Raw genomic sequence first — 22,735 nt, forward strand, 5'->3', positions numbered from 1 at the left:
AAATAGCCATGAAAATGTTTGAAACAATGACCGAATTGCATAAAATGTATAAAATAAGGGAACAATTGCATTTTTGCTATGTGCTATTGTTTTGCATTAATTAATGCTATTCAAGATATCTGAAATATTCAAAGTGTTCGCAACTTTGTGCAGTATTACAGAAGAGTTATTTCACAAAATACAACCATTTCAAATCTTATTTTGCAAAGTACAGTATTTCGAACAGTTTATTGTCCATTTGAATGTTATTACAAGTACTTGGTGTGTGTGCATGTTCATATATAATTACAAGAGCCATATCTGCAGTATGATTAAGCATATTTTGTTGGCATGCAGAAGGCTTTCCAAAACTAACTCCACTTGTATTTGATGATAATATTGCAGAGAATTGGAGAGTATTTGAGCAAAGAGTACGATATTTTCATAAATACTGCATTTTCTGACAAAGATGCACTTATAAAGGCATTTATTCTGTTTAATTTAGCTGGTTCAGAAGCCACAGAAAGAGAGCGTTCATTTGTATATGCACCTGCTGTGTTTGCAGGGGAGGGGGAAACCACCATATAGCGATACCGGCTAAGTCAAGGGGAGACCCCAAGTGCTTAAAACATAAATTTAGAGAAAGGTGTAACCCCTAAATTAATATTACAATGGAAAGAAACTTATTTTACACAAAGGATCAAAAGCCTGGGGAAATTTTTGCAGCATATGTAACTGACTTGAGAAACAAAGCTAAAATGTGCAGATTTGGTGATTTAAGGGCTGAGTTGATAAAACAATTGTTTGTGTTATTAAAGATGATGTTGTGGGAAAGAGTTTGCTTCGTGACAGTGATTTAACTTTGAATAAGGCCATTTAGCTTTGTCAGATATATGAGCTCACAGAAAAGCACACAGATATGCTTACAAATGGGAAACGCATGCCTCCAGTATCTTCTAGTGCTAATGTTGAAAGTATGCAGCATGTGGTTAAAAGAAACAGTCCCAATCACATGGCAGCAACTGTGAACCCTGTAACACTCCCTGGGAAATCCTGTAGCTTTCTAGCAAATTCCAGAACACACATAGTCTCAGTGAAGCAGAAGTGTGAGTCAGCAAACTCAAAGCTTGTGCCCTCACCTGGTCTCATAGTCAACTGTCATAACTGTGGTGGCTGTCATGTGTCTAAAAGACAAAAGTACGTAGCTTTTGGTCAGCAATGCCACAGACTGAAAACATGAAATAATTTCCAAAGATTTTGTAAATCAAAAGAGGCTCATTCTTTTATTAAAAGAGAACATTCAAAGAGACAAGTTAATCAATTAGACCCTACTTTTTATGTTGATGGTGTGTCTGTGCTTAATGAAACAGTCAATGCAGTAGATTTATGGGCAAAGAATGAAGTATTGAAGTATTTTGTACTGTTCGGATAAATGGAAGACCCACAGAGCTCAAAGTTGACACAGGTTCAAAGTGCAATGTTATGTCAGCAGAAACATTTCTGGAGTATGTGCTGGTGAGAAGCTTAATTTAGCAAAGCGTGCAAAGCTTGTTGCTTATGGTGGTGAAGATATTCAGACTGAAGGTTCAGTAGTGCTTTTATTTTACTCTGCTGGGAACCGCTATGACTTGCAGTTTTACATAGTCAAAGGGCACGTACAGTCATTATTAGGCTTCAGAGACCATTTGAAAATGGAACTACTTTCATTTACTAAGGGAGCCCACCATATAATCTTAAAAGGCCACTGTTCTAGTTTCACCCAGACTAATTTTTTCTACCTATGCTGATCTTTTCGAAGACGAGCTAGGCAAACTCCCAGTTGTGTACTCTGTGAAGCCGGAAGTCAGCCCAGTTGTCAGACCAGCCCACAACGTTCCAGGAGCTTTGCAGAACAGAGTCAAGGCTGAGCTAGATAAAATGGTGCGATTTGTCCATTTGACGAACCGACTGAATGGGTGTCCTCCATGGTAGTAGCTCATAAGAAAATCTCAGATGATATCAGAATATGTATTTATCCAAGAGAATTGAACAAAGAACTGAAAAGACCTCATCATTCAATGTGTACAGTTGAAGAAGTCACTGCTGTTATGCCAAATGCCACTGTTTTTTCTGTTTTGGATGCAAAATTTTGCTTGACCAAAAATCCTCATTGCTAACCATTTTCAGTACTCCTTTTGGCAGGTAAAGATTTTTGAGAATGCCACTTGAGGTATATTCTGCCAGTGATGTCTTCCAGCTTGCCATGGAGCAAATTTTTTCTGGTTATCCATGTGCTGTTATAATAAGTGATATTGTAGTAGGAGGTAACGGTGAAGCAGATCATGACAGAAACCTCAAGAAAGTTCTGGAAAGAGCATGTGAAGTGAATCTTAAGCTGAATCTTCAGAAGTGCAAGTCCAGGCTACGAGAAGTTCCTTATGTTGGTCACTTGTTTACTAGTTCCAGCTTATGGACCAGGTCCTTCCAAGCAAACAGCAATTCTCGAGATGCCAGCTCTAGACAATGTCCAAGCCTACAACATTTTCTTGACATGATTAACTGCCTAGGCAAGTTCATTCTAGACTTGAGCCAACTTTCAGCACCGCTCAGAGAGTTGACATGCAAAGATGTAATTTGGTCCTGGTCAGAAGTCTAACTCTCAGATACTAAGATTTTCACAAACCAGTTGCTCTTTCTTATGATGCTTCGAAGTTTGGTCTTGGTACAGTCATTCTTCAAGAGGTTAGACCAGTAGCCTGTGCATCCAGAACTCTAACCCAGACCAAGATGGTAGTATGCGCAGATTGAGAAGGAGCTCTTAGCAATTGTGTTTGCATGTTCACTGTTCCATGATTATATTTATGGCCGCCCAATTCAAATCGAAACAGATCACCAATGTCTTGTCGCTATTTTGAGAAAACCAGTGCATACAACACCTGCCAGATTGCAACGTATAATGCTAAAATTGCAAAAGTATAATTTCAATCTTGTCTACACAAAAGGCAAACTTCTTTATCTTGATTAAACATTATCCAGATCACCCAGAAATACCACTGAACAGAATGAAAATGAGAAACTTGATTTTGGAGTCATGGAAGTGAGAAGTTTTTCTTCCACACATCTTAATGAGCTTAGAAGTCACACAGCCTCAAATCCAGTACTTCAGAAGCTCAACCACTTTATCAGTCAAGGATGGCCTTTAAAGCAGTCTTGTTTACCAGTAGAAGTGCAACCATATTTTCCTTACTGAGATGAGATTTTGTTTGACAATGGTGTCATTGTGAAAGGTCCAAAAGTGATTGTCCAAAATCCTTGCAAAAAGAGTATATTGCCATTTGCATCGTGGCCACCCAGGAACTGATTCTACCAAAAGAAGGGCAAGAGAACTAGTATTTTGACCTTCTATGTCAAAGGATATCAAGAGAGTACTTTCATCTTATTCTGTATGTAGTAGTATTAAGCTACATCAATAGAAAGAACCACTTCAGCTAAACCAGATTCCTGAACTATCTTGGTCGACAGTAGCTACAGACATTTTCAAATGGAATGGTCAGCATTACTTGGAGTTAGTAGACTCTTAATTCAAATTGGTTCAAGATTGACCTACTTCCTAATCTAGCATCGAGTACTGTCATTACTAAGTTAGTGTAATTTTGCATTCCATGGTAATCCACACAGTTATTTCTGGCAATGGTACACAGTTTACTAGCCAGCAGTTCAAGAGATTTGCTGAAGAGTGAGATTTTATTCATGTTACGAGTAGCCCTGAGTACCCACAGTCAAATGGTTTGGCAGAACATACAGTTGAAAGTGCAAAACCATTATTAGAGAAGTCAAAACAAGGCAATAGCGATGTTTTTCTGAATCTCAGAAATATTCCTCGTGATAAACATCTTTGTTCACCTGCACAAAAGCTTTTGTCGAGACAAACCAGAACCACACTACCAATTAGTAGCAATCTGTTGGTTCCCTGTGCTAAGAACAACAAAGCGGTGAGAGCTCAACTTATAAAATGGCGTTTTTCCTATTATGATAAGTCCACCAAACCGCTCAATCCATTACAAGAGGGGGAGATAGAATGCAGAAGTCCAAAGGTTTTGATCGGATTGGAGTCATGAAAAGTGTATGTTCAGAGCCGAGTTTGTACATTGTGGAATCACAAGGAGTAGAATTTAGGTGGAATCGGAAACGTTTAGTAACAGTGTCCGAGCCTGTATTGCAGTATCTTGCCTGTGAAAAACACTGTAGATCTTAGACTGAGTTATCCAATGTTCCAGTCCCAGAGGACATTCCAGCAAATATCCCTGTTCCTGAGAAGATTCCTGAAACTCCTGAAACAGATTGTTCTCCAATGACAGTCCCTGTTGCTTAAACCCAGTCCTAATTGCTATATCACTAGATCAGGTCGCATTTCCAGACCATGTCCCAGTCACACACCAACTTGGACATGAACGTTGTGTTTATTTCTTAGTGTCTGTATAATTGCATGTCTTTTTCAGATGTCATTTTATTGTGGGCAATTTACTAAAGAGGGTAGATTTAGATCAGTATGTATGTATGTATACTTTTAAGAAGCTTTCCATGGGCTTGCACATGTGTATAAACACTGAGCATGTGCGAGCCAGACTGCCATTTTGTAAAGAGCTGTTGAGTTGCAAGCATGCATGTATGTAATGGTCTGTCAGTTAATCAGTTCATTTATATTTTGTTACTGCTATCCATTCTGATGTGTTTCTATAGAATAAAGCATATAAGCGAACTACCCCGCCTGTTAGGTTTGAGTCATAACATAGGACGAGCGACAACTTTAGAACAGGTAAAGCCTGTGGCTTCTGCTATCTGTTTGAGGTAGCTTCCTTTTTTGAAAGTGTATATGGTTCTGCGTGTTTGCTGTGAGTTAAAATGGGTTGGCATTTAAGAAAGTCTATATTTTTTTTCTTGAGTGGTTTTATAATGTGACATGGGTTCAAACAGATAGGAGAAGCAGAAATTGCATACAAGATCAACGTGCCATGCATTATTGTGTGCATGCAAGTCGCAAATTGTAAACTTATATTAACTCATTCCCTTCGGTGCAGTTCTTTTGTGTGTGTGTACATTTAACTCCCAGTAGGTGTGGCTTGAGCCTTTAAAAAATGAAGTGATCATCTTGCAGTTCTAACAAATACTCATCGAGGCTAAATATCAGTACACTTATGTTTGCCATCATGTATGCTTCAAGGTAAAATATTCTGATACCTTGTATGTAACATGGTTTTGGAATTATTAATGCAAATATGAACAAGCAATATTCGATGCCTAGAGGTGCAGTAGGAGGTAACTGCAGAAATGCCTGGAGGCATACTTGGCTGTAATGAGTTAAAATGAACTATCATGCAGAATTTGTGAAAATAATAGCTTTTTATCAGAATGTCTCCCTTATCAATAATATGGTATGCAAATGATCTTACAAGTGTAGGTGAAAAACAAGGATTATTGAGCTGTATTAAGAAGTAGAGAATGCAAATAGTGTTATGGGAGATGCACTTGGATAGAAATAAGCCTGTGATTTTGACAAAGAAAGACTATCAGGGACAGAGGAAAACAAGAGTAACAATACTGATTGCTAGTGCTAGATGAGGAAAAGAGATAGTGGTGGATTTGTGGTGATAAGGGGTCATTGGTTGGGAAGGAAGATTGTGCTGGCATATATTTATGTTCAACCTAAAATACTGTTATGGTGCTTAGGAGAATTTTGAGAGAAATAATAAACTTTCATCAAGAAATTTTGCTTGTAAATGGGGACTGGAACCTGATTTGAAGTAGTGAAGGTGCATTGGGTGGGGGGAGGCTAGATGGGAAAATAACAACGAGGTAGATTTCTGAAGACATATGAGACAATATCTGGTATGTAAGATTTAAATTCAGTAGCAGGAATGACAATTCACATACTGTTCCCCGAGATACAATAACTGGATTAGTTTGGATAGAAATTACATTTCACAGGAGTATATGTATTTAGTTGAAAGCTTTGAGACCCATTTAGTAACTGTATTAGATCTCACACCAGTAAAACTAAGATAAAGATGCAAGGCAATGTAAAAATGAGACACTGGTACTTTCCTACTTGTCTCTTAACAAGAGTAGAATTTAAGGATGGGTAGTGGCTATGGTTCAGGAGTTTCAGGAGGAATATACATATTACTTCAGAAATGATAGCTAGTGAGTGGGATAAAATAAAAATTGGTAGAAATTACAGAGAAGGAACTACTAAGAGGTTAAAGTGTTGCTGAAGAAGGAAAATATTACAGAACAAGAAGATGAGCAATTGCTTAGTGCTAAAGAGAAAATAAGGGAGTATTTGAATATTATTCATGAGTTTAGAAAGGTTACTGTTGAGCAGCCATACTACTCAACTTCTTAGTACGAGAAATCTGGACAAAGCCAAAGATAATGGGTAGGGGTGGAGGCAAATGCCTAAAAATAGGGATCAATTTTAAATATTGCTCTTAAAAAGTCATAAAGCTGCTAAATTAACATGTTTGATATTTGCATACATTTTCTGAAGGATATACAATCTGAAATTCAAATCTATGTCATTATTTAGTGATTTCCATCCCTGGTTATTGGCCAGAAAACAACAAATATAAAAAAGCAAACACAGACTTGGAAATGCCAGACAATATTTATTAAAAAACAAGAAAATTAGAAGCAGCCTAACTTGTCTAACAACCCTTCTCCAGTGCATTAGGTTATTGCACCCGAAAGCTTTGCTGCTTGTAAGTTTCTTATTTTTTTATTAAATAAGTATCGTCTGGCATTTCCAACTCTGTGTTTGCTTTTTTGTATTTGTTGTTTTCCTGGGCTTGGTTTACCACAGAGTTGGTCCGTTTTGCTTTGTGATTTGCCAGAAAACCACATATTTTGAGGGACAGACCACAGATATTAGTGAGAAATCTGGACATTCTGTCAAAATCTGGACAGTTGAGAGGTATATGAGCAACTGTTTTTAAAAACTAGTGGGAAACCACAACAATTTAGGCATCAGAAAGTCGGAGTTGTATGCAAAGTCAGGGATCCAATGACAAGAACAACCAGAAATCCTATAGCAGTATTAGAGATATTTTGGAAATTTTATGAACATTTTTATAAAGCAGAAGAATGGGGAAACCAAAAAAATACATAAACTGAAATATTTATGGAAGACCTAATTTTATCAAAGGTAAATAATTATATGTCGGTGAATATCAAAGTGATTTGTGTAAGATGCTTGTGCTACAGATGTATTAGAAATGTATGTCATGTACATCAAACTGGTTGTACAGACATGTATGTGGTGAAAAGGTGTTTGTAAAATGCTTGCGTTTAAAATGGATCCACAGTGTGTTCTACTGGAAAAGAGCAGAAATGTACATGCACTGTTGTAACTATTTAAAAATGTGTATATTTTAACAGTGGAAACTGGGATATAGGAGGTTACCCTCAGTCTAGTAAATTTTAGAAGAAAAACTGAAATTAAATTACTTTATGGCTAGGCCATAAACAATGGTATCTTTGAGTTTTCAATCTAGCAAGAGACACAATGTCTGTACTAGGAAACTTTCTGTATTGTCTTTAGGATGAATGAATTACTAGTCTGGAAAACATGAAGGAATACAATTGTTTTATGACTTCCAGCATCTGCCAGAGTTCTGAGCAGAAGCCCTTGTCTGTATATTTTTACAGGTACATGCTAAATACTGCCAGCTTCATCAGTGGTTGTATGGGCCTGGGAACTAGCAGTCAGATGACAAGAAATTATGTAATTCTGCAAGCTATCTTAGAAATAATATTTGAGATATTAATTTGAGAAGTCTATTATTGAGACAGAGCATTCTGTATTCCATCTTGGACCCGACAAGAACCGTTACCACGTCTGCCTTGCTCTAATGAAGTAAGTTTTTAGGGTATAGTAATTCTCTTAGATACAGTCAGGAATATAGTAAAGCTTAGTTTAGATGTTTTTTTTCTTTATTTGAGACTGTCCAGCAATGTTGTTTTAAATATTTCCTGTGGTTTTGACCACCGATGTCACTGTGAATATATATTTAGTATTACCTTGTTCTTTTATTATTTATCATTAAATGTATTTAAACCTTTCAATGTGGCTGATCTGTGTAGAGATATTTAAGTTTTAAGAGTACTTACATATTTATTTGGTGACACTGTGTAGGCCACTCCTAAATAGTTTTGCTCTTGGTCAAACTACAATTTATATTAATAGTAATATCACACAGTAAGATTGGACACCCTTTCTAAAGTGCCTTAAAGTAGCTGCCAGGAGAGACTGGTGGCAGTAAAAACTACTTTGTAGTCTGGGCAGAGGGGGGCATAGCTAGTAGACCTGAGCCAGCCTTTCCTGGATGTGTGTGTGTGTGTGTGTGTGTGTGTGTGTGTGTGTAAATCAAATCTCAGAGTGTGTGTGTGTGTGTGTGTGTGTGTGTGTGTGTGTGTGTGTGTGTGTGTGTGTGTGTCAGCTACTTGGGCAGGGACACGAAGCACTGGTTAGACAGAGAGGGTGCTGGAGGTCTTGGCTTGGCCACTCGACTAAGATGTCAGCTCTATAGCTGTGCCAGTGGGGAGTCTTATTGGGGATCTGGAGAAAGGTAGAGGAACCACCCTTGGACTGACTGTGGTCTCTGTGTGCTCTTAAGGTAAATTGCACTTGATGCATCTGGAAATACTGTGTGTGTATACTTGTCATCCTCTCAGTAAACATCCCCCACTGCTGCCAGTGGTGAGGATTGAGGCTCTTTGATTACTGGTCCAGTGGAGGGTCGTCACAGAAGATATACCTCATCAGTTATTATTTAAGATGGGAAGAGATAATGTAAAATAGTTCTATATAGTCAAGAGAGAAGTCTGTAACAGAGGGGTTTCATCTTGAAATTTGGAAGTTAGGAGGGAAGAAATTTATGAAAAACTGAAAGGTTTTGCTTAACATTTTTAAAGGGGGAGGACCAGTGTCTTTGAAGAAAGGTGTGGTGGCTGTATTACCCAAAGAAGGTAAAGACCTTTCAAATCTAGCCCCATGTAGACCCATTTCAATTGTACCCATGATTATAAAGTATTCATGTCTATACTAGCTAAGAGAATGGGAACGGTGTTGCCATAGTTGATATGTATACGGATTAGTGTAAATTTTTGGAGGGAAGGCAAACATTTGACAGCATTAATAGAAAAATAATGAGCCAGAGGGAAGCAGACTGTAAGTTATTGGGTAGGTCTTGATGCAGATGAATTATTAGTAGAGTGATGGTAGCATTTGTATTCTCTGCTAGAATAATAAAGTTAATAAGGGGGATACATGGTAGGGAAGAGAAATATAATTGTGAGCATGATTATGAGGAATGTAACTAGTTGGCAGATTTTAAAAATTCTCTACAACGTGTCTTGATTGAATTGTTAGGGGAACAGTTGGTTATAACTATGGAAAGTATTATTTTGAGCTAGGATATATATGATCCAAAGTTCTTATTTTATTTATTTATTTATTGCATTTGTTTGCTGGGAAAGTCCACTGGGCCTAAAAGAGCACATTTTCAGTGGAGGCCTGGGGAGAAAAGCTCCAACAAGGACATAGATACAGAAAAAAATATACACATTAATTGGTGCCGAAGTAGGAAACAGTGTTAACACATAGTAAATACAGAACATATATTGCAAAGCCTTTTAAGTTTAGTGTATTGCATGTCACAAGTATAATTACTTAGTCAGCAAGGGTGAACAATCACACCCTTCTCTTGTTATGTCATGATTTAAAGTGGAACATGTACCTAATTATCAAGTAAAGCAAAGGATACAGCAAATGTTATTTTTAGTTGCTGTTAAAAAAGCAATTAAGAGATGAGAGTCGAGAGAGTCCATTGGAAGATGGCATTTATTCAGTCCAGAATATGAGCACTTTCTTTATTGCAAGACTTTCTCAGATCTAAACATTTTTGGTGCAAACCCAGCTTTTAAATGTGTTGCTTAACAATAGACTGCTGAGGAATGGCACCAGGGGGGATGCACACAGAATCGTCTGACCAATGGAATGGAGTACAGTTACAGAAATGGCCAGTGGGAAATAATATGCAAAGAGGGGAGCTAACTGAGGACCAGTTACTGAGGGAAATGGTTCATCCAATGGTATGTGATCACCGAGCCAATCAAATATTTTATCTAGAAATAGGAGAGAGAGAGTGTGGCGATTGAAAGTCTACAAACCGTGCTCAGTGTATGTTGCCAGTAACAAAACAAGGGGCTGTAAGCCAGTAGGTGTCAAGTTCATTTTCATGTTAAAAAGAATAATACTGTACCTGTGTTTATATGGTGAGCAGTAAAGAAAGATTCCTAATTACCCATTAAACATTTCCCTAAAAGTCAACATAAATTACAAATATGATACATAAACATAGGCAGCAACTAATATCCTATTCAGATCAGTAGTATTATAGGAAGTAATATATAACATTAAACACTTTCATCTCTAAGCTAAAAACTACATCAGATAACCAAAATTACATCACTGCTTGTGAAAGTAGTAGGTATATGGAATTCATGAATAACACTTAATACAGATGAAAATGGTCAGTAAGAACCTTAGTCCCTTTATTCCAGTTTCTCAAGCTCATGCCCAAGTTAAATGGTCCTACATAAAGGATAGGAAAATCACCAGAGTAATAGCCTGAGATCAGTGGGCGGTGTTGTGCTAAATATCTAGATGAAAGAAGGCCATGGTAATGTCCTTCTCTCTTCTTCATCATAGAAGTAGTATTATATAAAGAGATCCATTTTATAAAAATCTTAGTCAGTGAAGTAGGGCAGGTCTGCACTGTTACAGAACATTGTACCTGAGAAATGTTTGTGGTTGATGTGCTAGGAGAACTCATACAGGGAGTAATGTAGACAGAAATGGCAGTGATACTGTAGACATCATAGTGCTGTTCTTTATGTTGATAATATTATCTTGTATCCAGGCAAAGGGCAAGGCTGGAGCCTGTAACTGAAGTATGTAATATTGTAGAGGGAATAAAATAACTGGAGGTGAGGTGTGTACATTTTCCAGAAAGAAATTGAATTTGTGGGAACAATGCATACAAAATAATGTTAATGTGTTATTGTAAATATGTACCTAGTTGCAAACAGTTTTGTAAATACCAATGTACTTTTTTTTTAATTGTTATAATGTATTAGGTTGTTTTGGTTGTGTTAATTGACATTAATAGAAATGAGTGAGTTCATTTTATTAATTTTAAATAATGATTACTGTTTATGTACCTATAGACAGTAAATATTAAAATAAAACAGTAATGCTAAGGACAAGGAGTTTGGTTTAGGGGGGAAGCAGGAACTGAACAATTTATGTAATGCTTGTGTTGCATGAAAAGTGCTAAAAAGAAAAAGTATGTGGACTGCATGACAGTATCAGTGGAAACTGTTACTGTGGTTTGTTTTCTGTTAATGAATGCAAGATATGTTACCGTTTACACTCTGATGATTTAATAAAGCTACAAATGCAAATGTGTTTATTGTTTTTATTTGTACCCCTCAGGTTGTAGAGTCATTTCTCAATTCATGGGCCCTTGTGTATCATCAAGTAGTGAGGCACTCTACCTACTCTTGTAGAAGCTACAGAGTAGCCAGGTAGCATTGACACTTAGCCATCGGTGTAGGCATACATCTGCAGTCATCAGAATTTGGTAGCAGAACATTTCTGCAGGGATTTAAGGGACTTCTTATAAACAAGGCATACCACACACACACATTTTCACTTTTCAAGAGAACATCCAAGTAAAGATTTTCTATTCATGAACACTTCACCAATCAACCTTAACCATCTCTTCCTTCATCCAATTAAACAAGGGCTTCCTTGCACTTCTTCCAATTCTACTCATCAGAGGCTCATACTGAAGATATAATAAAGCCAAACTGGCCAGTACAGGTCACTGACATCCTCCTCCTCCTCCTTTTACCCATTTTCTCCATGGGTTCAGGGTGTCATGTCAACTGTCAGCATCTGTCTTGATTCAGTGCCAGTCTCCTACCCTTTTTGACAGTCATGCCTGACTGTCGCAGGTCTTCTCTCGCACAATCCATCCACTTCTTTGCTGGACCCCTCCACTTCTTTTTGCCTTCTTCCTGTCTGCCCGAAATCCTCTTCACCAGATTGTCTTTTACTTTGCTGCACATGTGCCCAATTGTCTGTAATCATCTTTGCTTCTGATGCTGTCATACCAGTGACTGGACGGCTAACATTAAATGTAATTTGTCAAGCACTGCTCATTTGCCTGAGGAATGAGTAAATGTAAGTAAAAGTGAGTATGTGTAATTAGTTACTCACTAAGATGGAGGTGTTCATTCCTGCTTTGCTGTTCTCAGTTGCCAGGAACTCTTTTCTACTGTTCACTGCTGAAAAGGTATGCTGTCTGAAATAATCCACTTTCCAAGATGAGGGTTGGAGGGCTACAGTAACTGTAGTGGCTATACCATGAAACGTTTTTACATTTCCAGAAATCCTGACTATACCCCTGGAAAAAAGTATCGGACAAAATCCTAGTTGGTGAATTTTATATTTGCTACAGTTTTGGCCCTTTTTGTTTTTCTTAGGTTTGTGATTTACATTCGGTCTTTGAATGTATAGGGTATTGTAATAATCATGACAGAACACTACCAGAGCAGGAATCACATTTGGAAAATCCATTGGTGGAATCAAGCTGCTGGTAAAGGCTTTATTGTTCAAATGTAAAAAAAAAAAAAAAAAGATTGACAGCTGAGACCTGACTCTCAAGTGTTCTTGTGTCATCAAGGATTACTCCCAGACTATAAACGCAAGAAATAAATAGTAAATTAGCCTGAAAATGTAGTGGGCTGAATTGCAGTAGTTAAACTACATATTTGGAAAGTTTACACAGCTGTTACCCCCTTTTGATTGTACGATTTCTTTTTCACTTTTTGTTATGTAGTATTTTATGTGAGTTTATCACTATTTCCATTAAGATGTGTGAATACTTGCAGATTCTATACCATCTGTACACTTGTACTGACATTGTGCTTTTTCTTTTTTTTTTTAATTAGGTGACATGAGTTCTCGACATTTCAAGCCAGAGATCCGAGTGTCTTGTCTTCGCTTTTCTCCCACAGGTAGGCGTTCACATTTCTCCCTCAAGATGGTGTTTTTAAACTAGTTTTGTAGTTCTAATTCTAAATTTTTTGTGTGCATTTGGGTGCTGCTGACAGGGTCTACAGACTGTTCCTCACATGCATAATGTCAATGGATTCACTGGTGTGATGACCTGTTATCCTAAGCCTGTTCTTCCATAACTGTTGCCATACCCAGGAAGATAGAAAGCAAGGGTGAGAGGGCTGAGGTATGCTTTGCTGCGAGGGGAAACTATCAGCAGTCACAATTTAACAAATAAATATTTAGTGCCGATGGGATTACTTGAACACCTAATTTTTGCAGAACCTGAGTCTGAGTTCCAAGACCCTCTGCAGGGGGTAGTTACTGGGATTTCTTACTCTGTAGGCCTGATCTTAGAAAAAAGTGATTGCATTCTACACTGGCATTTTTTATTGTCTGGAAGAAGGGCACAATGTGAAGGTGTGTCACAAGTGTAATCTCTTCATCCTCACTTTCTGAAGAAGGTGAAAAGAGACTAACAATCCAATTAACCTCTCATAAGATGGCATTGGAGGGAGTCCAGTGTGGGAATCAACAAGGAGAGGGTCTTTTGCACAATTGTGGGCAAGAGTGAGAGGACTTCGTGAGGGATCAGGAGGCCATGCATAAGCCATCACCTCCTTCATCTATATCCATCCCTTTGAACAGTCTGTTCTCATTCTCTCTGCTTGAAAGAGATCAGGATTATGTCTGTCATTGGTTGATGATGCCACGTGGAGTCTGAGAGACCACATCTGAGCAGCTGGGTGGAAATTACTAGATTCTAGTGTGAGCCTGTTCATGTTTAAGCATCCAAAAAAGACTGTGACTGGCTTGCTTAGAACAAGCCCTTGACCCCCCCACCCCCAAACCAAGACTTCGTGGTGAAACTTTGACTTTGAGGAGTCTGTTCCTCTCATCCCTCCTGTGGGTGGATGGAGGCTGTGAGACCAAAGCTGAGGAGACTTCCATGGCTCCTTCCTTGTCAGGACAACCCACAGTCCTTTCCATCACATTGAGTATATTTACATTACGTGATGGAAGATCCCTGCTTGGCGTATGGTATGTGAGTCCACCTGGGTCTAGTTTAGAAGATGGACTTTTCAGAAAATTAAACTTCATATGATTGAGACTGTAAGACTGTTTCACTTAACTGTAGTTTGGTAGACATAAATGTAGTATTATCTTTGCATAGGCCTAGAAATGCAGCCATATTAAGACAGGCATACATCTTCATTTTACATGCAGATTCAATAGAAAGGAATGTTTCAGTAACCTTCTGTCAGGAATACTAGTAAGGTTAAAATGTGCTAACAGAATATGCAGTACATTATGTATGAATACTAGTAAGGTTAAAATGTGCTAACAGAATATGCAGTACATTATGTACAAATAGGCTTGTGTACCAAGGTTAAAAAGACATGTAGAATTTGTAGGAAAGTTGCATGGATTTGGTATTATTAGGAGAGAGACTTCAAACACAGAAGTGAGTCATTTAATTCATTCGGACTGCCCTACAGAAAGTCATTGCATTGCAGTCCTCAGAAGTTTGGTACAGATACTCGAGAATGAGTGCAGAAGTCAGGGCAAATATCCAGCATTCCAGAATATTATTTATATTATTCAGGAGGAAAGGAATAATTCTGAGTATAATGAGTGCAGAATCTACGGACATAGTAATTCAGTTTATCAGCACTGTTATTGGAAACAGTAAGATGTAACATTCTGAGTACAGAATTTGCAAATAGTATGAGTGCTGAAGCTAGGACATTATAATTGAGTCTGTTTCAGCTTATCAGCACTGCTATTGGAAACTTTAAGATTTGATCCTAATATTATTGACCTCTACCTCCACTGTACATAATAAAACATTCTTAACTGAACTACATTGTATGCAGACTTTTATTCTGAAAGGTACAAGAAGATTTGGCAGGTAAAGGAGAGACTAGCTCCTGTTCGACACTGTTGTAGGTAATTAATAGATAAAGACATTCATTCCAGCCACATTCTTGTTTGCTTGAGTTATTTCCAGTTCACTGTATTCTACAGCCCTATCAATTCTTACAAGGCCATATGATCAATATTCTGAAACATCAAACTGTTTGTACTGAGATTGTGGTACAGTGGGGATAAGGAAAATTGCCTTTGTAGTGTGATCACAGAGTCGGTATACATAATTAGCAGGGGGTGTGAGGGGTTGGAGGGGAGCTTAGCACCCCCCCCTGCAAAATCACTGTTTTTATTAGTCTCTTTTTCTCTGTTTCAGAATGTCGATCATATGGTCTTGACCATATGAAGCTCAGTGTACTGAAATGTTAATCTAAACGAAATCCAGTGCATCAATATGGAATACAGTTTCATGTCATAACAGGACCCTTTTCAAGACATCTTATGACGTGACACAACCACTGCCATTTGTTTTCCTTTCACTCTTAGGGGATCATCTCCCAACGCCCAAATCATTTTTTCCTCACTTCCTGCCTTTGCTTTGGGGAGTATATGTAGGCCACCCCTGTTTGAACTTAACAGAAAGGTCTCCCTCCTTTTCTCAAACCGCTCGAATGTGGATTTTGAGAATGTTAAGTTCCTTGCATTGGAGGCAGACAAGGACAGTGAAACTTCTTCTAGCCTCCCCAATAGATAATTTTTTTGAAAAGACTTTTAGACTCATGATTTCCTCTTTGGACAGAAGATTCCTCTTCCTTCCCATGAAATGTGTCATTAAAGGTGCTGTTATTGTGAACTGTAAGCATCTAAATTCTCCACTTCCTGCTTCTGAGATGCCATCTTTTAATGCCCACCCCCGTAGAACCATGCATCTAGTGATGAATTCCTGTGTAGTCTTTGCAGTCCATCAGAGGTACCAGAAACCAGAGGCACAACCGAATTTGTCATGGTTTCTTTATCATTCATTTTGCTTGCATTCTGCATGAACATCAGTCCCTTTTCCACTTTTGTCCAGTTTACTTCTCCTGACTCCCTGTCATTCTTGGATTTTGGGATGAAGAGGCTGGAGCTGAGAACTGCAGCCATCATCCAAGAGAAGTTAGGAGATTTTTTCATGTAGGCCTAATGCACTCTCTCCTTGTTTGCTGTGCTTGAAATCTTCAAACTTTCTTAGAACATTGAAAATCTTTTAGTGCTGTATGCATTGACTAGGTTAGAGCACTGATCCACATGGACTTCTTGAGTCACACCCAGGGACACATGTAATGTCATAGTAATACAATAGAGGTAAAATACAAGAATAGTAAAAAAAACAACACAAGATAGTTGCAGTATAGTATATACAAATAATGGGGAAATAGCTTAATGTGAAAAAGTATTTGCAATGAAATAAGTGTCCCATTGAGATGGTTTAAGAAAATATAAACAATAAGAGGAATATTTAAGTTAATGGATCATAAAACTGGTAGAGAGAGAGCGATTGCAAGAGGTAAAGAAGAAGTTGTTTTTATTGGATGACGATAAGAGTATTAGGACTGGGAAGAGGAGAATTATATATGAGCGATTACTGTAAGTCAGCCTCCATAGTTGACATTACTACGGCACACCCAAATGCTTGTTCTCAGGGGTTTTACTGGAGGGCATCAGTGAAGTGCATATCCCTTCATACTGTCCTTCTCCCTCAGAAATCTTGACCATTTTCTAGAGCAGTAGTCAGGGAGAACTTCAGCCATCTCATCTGCAGCAGTTTGTGCTACAGCAAATGCAGGGTCATCTGATTTTATTTCTGTATTAATGAACATTTGCCACAGGGACATCTACCCTATCAATGCCTATTCTGGATCTTGATTATTTTGATCTTGTTTCTATGAAGAGTATGTGGTAACTTGACAAAAGTTAATGCTCCCCCCACCTGCGCCTCTCAGAAACTCCCAAAATAAATTTGGAGCTGCAGGGATTGTTTTTTTGTTTTAAACAATAATGAGAAATGTGTTCCTAGTGATACTGATGGAAGAGACAGCATGCACATTGCTTTCCCTGAAATTATTGATGCTGATCAGTGTGGCTATATGGGGGAATGGCAAACATGACAACATTCTGACGATACTTTTATTGTGGGAGAAAAGACAACATTTAATGAGCTTGACTGCTGAAAAGTTATATGATATGGTGGATGGTGCTTTTTTAGACACAATGCCTTGAAAGGTGGAGGTTCCATGAAGCTTTTGTGATCTGTTGATGAGAATGTATAAAGAACTGAAAGTCGAGGTTAAAATACAGTGGATATACATAATTTGCACACCCCTGTTAAAATGCCAGGTTTTTGTGATATCAAAAATTAGACCACAATAAATCATTTAAAAACTTTTCCCACCTTTAATGTGACCTACAGCTTGTACAATTCAATTGAAAAACAAATCTGTTAGGAGAAAAATATAAAAAATAAAAAATGTACAATATGCTTGCATAAGTGTGCATACCCTTAAAGTAATATTTAATTTAAGGGTGTGCACACACAACAAATACTTTGTTGAAGCACCTTTTGATTTAATTACAGCATTCAGTCTTCTTGGGTAGGAGTCTTATCAGCATGGCAGATCTTGACTTGGCAATATTTTACCACTCTTCTTCCAAATCTGTCTGATGACGATGGCATCTGCTGTGCACAGCCATCTTCAGGTCACCCCGCAGATTTTCTATTGGATTTAGGTCTGGGCTCTGGCTGGGCCATTCCAAAACTTTCATCTTCTTCTGGTGAAGCCATTCTTTTGTTGATTTAGATGTATGCTTGGGGTCATTGTTGTGTTGAAAGGTGAAATTCATCTTAATCTTCATCTTTCTAGCAGACTCCTGAAGGTTTTAGGCCAAAAGTGACTGGTATTTGGAACTGTTCATAATTCCCTCCAACTTGACTAAAGCCCCAGTTCCTGCTGAAGAAAAGCAACCCCAAAGCATGATACTGCCACCACCATGCTTCACCGAGGGGATGGTGTTCTTTTGGTGATGCGAGGTGTTGTTTTTGCACCAAACGTACCTTTTGGAATTGTGGCTAAAAAGTTCAACCTTGGTCTCATCAAACCATAACACATTTTCCCACATGCTTTTAGGAGACTTGATGTATTGTTTTGCAAATTTTAGCCGGGCCTGGATGTTTTTCTGTGTAAGAAAAGGCTTCCGTCTTGCAACCCTACCTCATAGTCCAGACATATGGAGAATATGGGAGATTGTTGTCACATATAGTACACGACCAGTACTTGCCAGAAATTACTGCAGCTCCTTCAGTGTTGCTGTAGGTCTCTTGGCAGCCTCCCTGACCAGTTTTTGTTTTGTCTTTTCATCAGTTTTGGAGAGACGTCCAGTTCTTTGCAGTGTCACTGTTGTCCCATGTTTTCTCCAATTTTTGATTACTGTCTTCACTGTGTTTCATGGTATATCCAATGCTGTGGATATTTTTTTGTTCCCTTCTCCTGACTGATGCCTTTCAACAATGAGATCCCTTTGATGCTTTGTAAGCTGTCTGCGAACCATGGCTTTTGCTGTAGCAGGCAACTGAGTAAATGTCAGGAAAATCCTACTAGGATAGCTGAACTTTATTTGGGGTTAATCAGAGTCTCTTTAATTGATGGCAGGTGTGTAGCCAAGAAGACTGAATGCTGTAATTAAATCAAAAGGTACTCCAAGAAAGTATTAGTTTAAGGGTGTGCACACTTGTGCAACCAGCATATTGTACATTTTTTATTTTTTTAGATTTTCCCCTAACAGATTTGTTTGTTTTTCAATTGAATTGTATAGGTTATAGGTCACATTATAAAGGTGGGAAAAGTTTTGACATAATTTATTGTGGTCTCATTTTTTATATCACAAAAACCTGGCATTTTAACAGGGCTGTGTAAACTTTTTACATCCACTGTAGCAGCCCAGCTTTGTGTCATTGGAGTTAGAGGGAAGTAGACAGTGTTGCCCAGTGTTCACTTTTCATTTTGCAGTAAACTCTTTGCCTTTGACTTATTGTTCTGATCAGATATAGAGGGATCAGAAGGGTAACAAGAAAGTGTATCATTATTTGTAGATGATGTGTTCACTGCAGCTGTTGAAGGATATAGACAACCTATATAGACTCCTGCAGGCATTTGGCTTTTACTCTAGTTAAACAGTAAAATGGGCAAAAACAAAAGGCAGTGACAGTTTTCACCCAAGTCAACACTTTTAAAGAAGGATGCTGCTGTTTATGGGGTCATGTAAAAATAAAATAATTTAGAGGGTGTCTGGCAGATTCAGTAGCCCAGTCAGGAGGCCTTTCCTGTTAGCATGTATTTGAAAAGATGAGACTAAAATTGCAGAAATGAAAATTGAAGCTGTTGGATTTCAACCATACATCTCTATCAGTATGAATGTATGTCCTTCTTTTCTCATGTTGCAGTATTCTCACTTGTGGGATCCTCCACCTCAGGTGACCCAAATGTCTGGCTCCTATGCAAAAGCTTAAGCCTGGTTGCTGCCAGGTGTGTGAGATGTCACACGCAGGGCCATAAATGTGACGTCTGCATGCACAGACCTCTGACCTTCTCTGCTGCAGTTGAACGTCAGCATGCTCACCACTCCATGCTAAACAAGACGTCTTCAGATAAGTACCCCATTGGGGATTTCTCTTTATTTTGCTTGGGCTTTGATTGCTGTTGCTCTCTTTTTATAGCCGATGTCATTTAGAAAGGGGAAATGTAAGTGTAGTCACCAGATTCCGCACAAGGATTCCCATAAATTTTGTCTATTTTGCTTAGGCCAACCCCATGACCGTAAGACTTGTAGCATTTTTCAGTCATTCATTCCAAAAACCCTACACAGTTGTCTGGCAGCCCTGAAACTATTTGTGGAAAACCAACAATTTTAAGTGTTTAGCCCTAGGCATGGAGCCCGAATTGGCCATCATGGTGGATCCGCTTAAAAAGCAAGCTAAGGTTTCAAGGCCTACTGCAGCTGTACCTCTATCAGACATCCCACCGGCTACCGGTCTAGGGGCTGAAGGATGTCTGGATGAACTGGTAACTTCAGCGGGTACCTTGTTGGAAGCTGCCCTAGAATCTCCAGTAGGCACATCCACGGAGGTTATGCCGACATTGGCTCTGGACAATGTCAAGGGGGAAACAGCTTTAACCAGATGGCCTCTTAAGTTGTCGGAACAGAGCCCCTCACCCACAGGCCTGATGCCCAATCCTAGGCCTTCTCCTTCACAAACAATCGCAAATCAACCCCTCTAAAGAAAAAACAAAAAACAATTCTTTTATCTTACTCTACTGAAGACCAGACAGACTGGCAAACATTTTCCCAGTCCTTGGTTCAGGCCTTTATGGCCCTCAGGCCCACAGCTTCACTTGCTCCAGCCTTGCCTACTGTCAGCCCTAGGCCAGCTTCAGCTACCTGCATCCCTTCAGCACACATTCCGGAGGAAGATTCCTCTTCCGATGAATCCCTCACATACACTTCCCAGCTAGATTCCCCTCTGGAGTACTGCTCCCCAGATGAGGATTCCCTGGAAGGAGACTCCCACCTGAAGACATTACTTTTGGGGAAACCATCTCCAAAATGAGGGTGTACTTCAAGTGGGATGCCACTCAGATGACTGAGGTGCAAAAGAGGCACTTCAAACTCCTACAAATGGAGTCCCTGTCTCCCTCTACTATCCCGTCTGTGGTTCCAGCCTACCTGGATGCATTAGCTTCAGCAGCCAAGACCCCTGAATCACAGCCTCCAGCCCCCAAGAGACCTGACAGGTTTTACAAAGTCCCTTGTCACCACAAGAGTCTCATTAAGCCACCTGTGGCAGACCCAGCTGTCATTGCAGTGGCTCCAGATAAACAATCCAGTCATATCCCCTCCTCATCCCTTCTGCCATCCAACAAGGACAATAAACTTCATGGACAGACCGGGAAAAATGATTTACACTTCTTCCACCTTGGTCTTTAGGGCGATTTACGTTCAGACTCGCATGTTTAAATATGCCCTAGACTTGGTCTCCCAGGCAACTTCATTGCTTTCTTCCTTGTCTGTTTCACCTACCAAACCACAGGTTGCATCTAAGCTCTCCTTAGCAGCACAAGTTGCCAGACACTCTATAAAGTCCAGCTATGATGTTGCTGAGGCTTCAGCCAGATCTGCTACTTCAGCTTCTGTACTGCTCAGGTATTCCTGGCTTAGTCTACAACCCCTCCCTGATGATTTTAAAAACAAAATCCTGGATGCACCCCTTGACAATAAATTCCTGTTTGGCAAACAGTCCACAGAGCTATTTAAAAGCCGCTATGAAAAAAGCAAAGAACTTCAGGACCTTAAACATTTATTGGTCTCACCAGTTCCAAAGTTCTACAGAAACTACCCTGCTAAACCCACCTTTGTCAGGAGGGCCCCTGCTCCTTCATCCTCCTCTTCCTCAAAAGACAGGAAAGGGTCTAGGAAAACTTTTTCCCCCAGGACTGCCTCCTCACAACCCACCCCCAGATAGCCCTTTCTAGATAGATCCAACAATGAGTGACTGCCTAAATCACCTTCCTCTCTCTACCTGCTTCCCAGTACAGTGTCATACTGCAGGTGGTCTACATTCCATCTCAAGGCAACCGTCTGGCATATGCCCTCAACAGATCTTTCTCTCAACATCACGAGTGGATGTTACACAGAGATGTGTTCTTAGACATTGTCCACCAATGGGACACACCACAGATAGACCTGTTTGCCTCCCCTCAGAACAGACGTCAGCTATTCTTCTCCAGAATCCCTCCCCACTAGCATGGAGAGTGGATGCCTTTTCGATTTCTTGGAAGGGGCTGTTCCTTTATGCCTCCCTCCCTTCCTGCTCATTCAGAAAGTCCTGCTGAAAATCCAGAAAGACAAGCCAAAAATCTTGCTGGTGACCCCCTTATTGGCCAAGGCAGCATAGGTTCCCTTTTCTTCTCTCTCTTGCTAAGGGCAATCACCACAAGTTGCCTCACAAGGTGGACCTGCTCACATAATAAATGGAATCCCTCATTCATCCACACCTGAACACCCTCAACCTAACCATGTGGGTGATAAACTCCTGATCCCTTTCAGACACCTTTATTCAGAGGATATGCTATCTATCCTGCAGGAGGCCAGAAAACCTACGATCAGATCATCCTACATTTCAAAATGGAAAAAGTTCTCCAGTTGGTGACTTCAAAGGCAACTGGACCCCTTCCAAGCAGATGCTCCTCTAGTCTTAGCCTATGTGTGTGAGCTTCTAAAATCAGAACTTTCATACTCTTCAGTGAAAGTCCACTTGTCTGCCATTTCAGCCTGCTTACTTATGGCTTCACGTCTTCTTTCCAGGTTGGAGGTCAAACTATTTCTGAAAGGGATTCTCCACATCAGACCATCTAGAAAGCCAGTCCCCCCATGGGACTTGAACTACGTACTAGAGAAACTAACCACTGCCCCATTTGAACCAGCAGCCTGTACCTCTCTACAGATGTGTACCTGGAAAGCTGTCCTGTTAGTAGCCCTTACTTCAGCCAGGAGAGTCTCTGAACTGCAAGGTCTCATGACCTCCCCTCCCTGCACATTTTCCACAAAGACAGGGTAACTCTTCGTACCAACCTCTCCTTCATGCCCAAAGTGGTCAATGAACTGTCCCTCAACCAGTCTGTTCGCTTACCCGTC

General features: G+C 39.5%; 1 protein-coding gene across 1 annotated transcript in view; it reads left to right on the forward strand.

Annotated features, from left to right (window-relative positions):
* LOC122802737 (periodic tryptophan protein 2 homolog) overlaps window positions 1-22,735 on the forward strand; it is a 723,301-nt gene that overhangs the window by 554,370 nt on the left and 146,196 nt on the right. Inside the window, exon 17 of the mRNA XM_044072502.1 lies at window positions 13,036-13,101. Within this exon, the coding sequence (XP_043928437.1) occupies window positions 13,036-13,101 (66 nt within the window). The remainder of the gene's footprint in view (window positions 1-13,035; window positions 13,102-22,735) is intronic.

Source organism: Protopterus annectens, chromosome 5.part0, assembly GCF_019279795.1.
Source record: "Protopterus annectens isolate FY-2018-M chromosome 5.part0, PAN1.0, whole genome shotgun sequence".
NCBI classification, from domain to species: Eukaryota; Metazoa; Chordata; order Ceratodontiformes; family Protopteridae; genus Protopterus; species Protopterus annectens.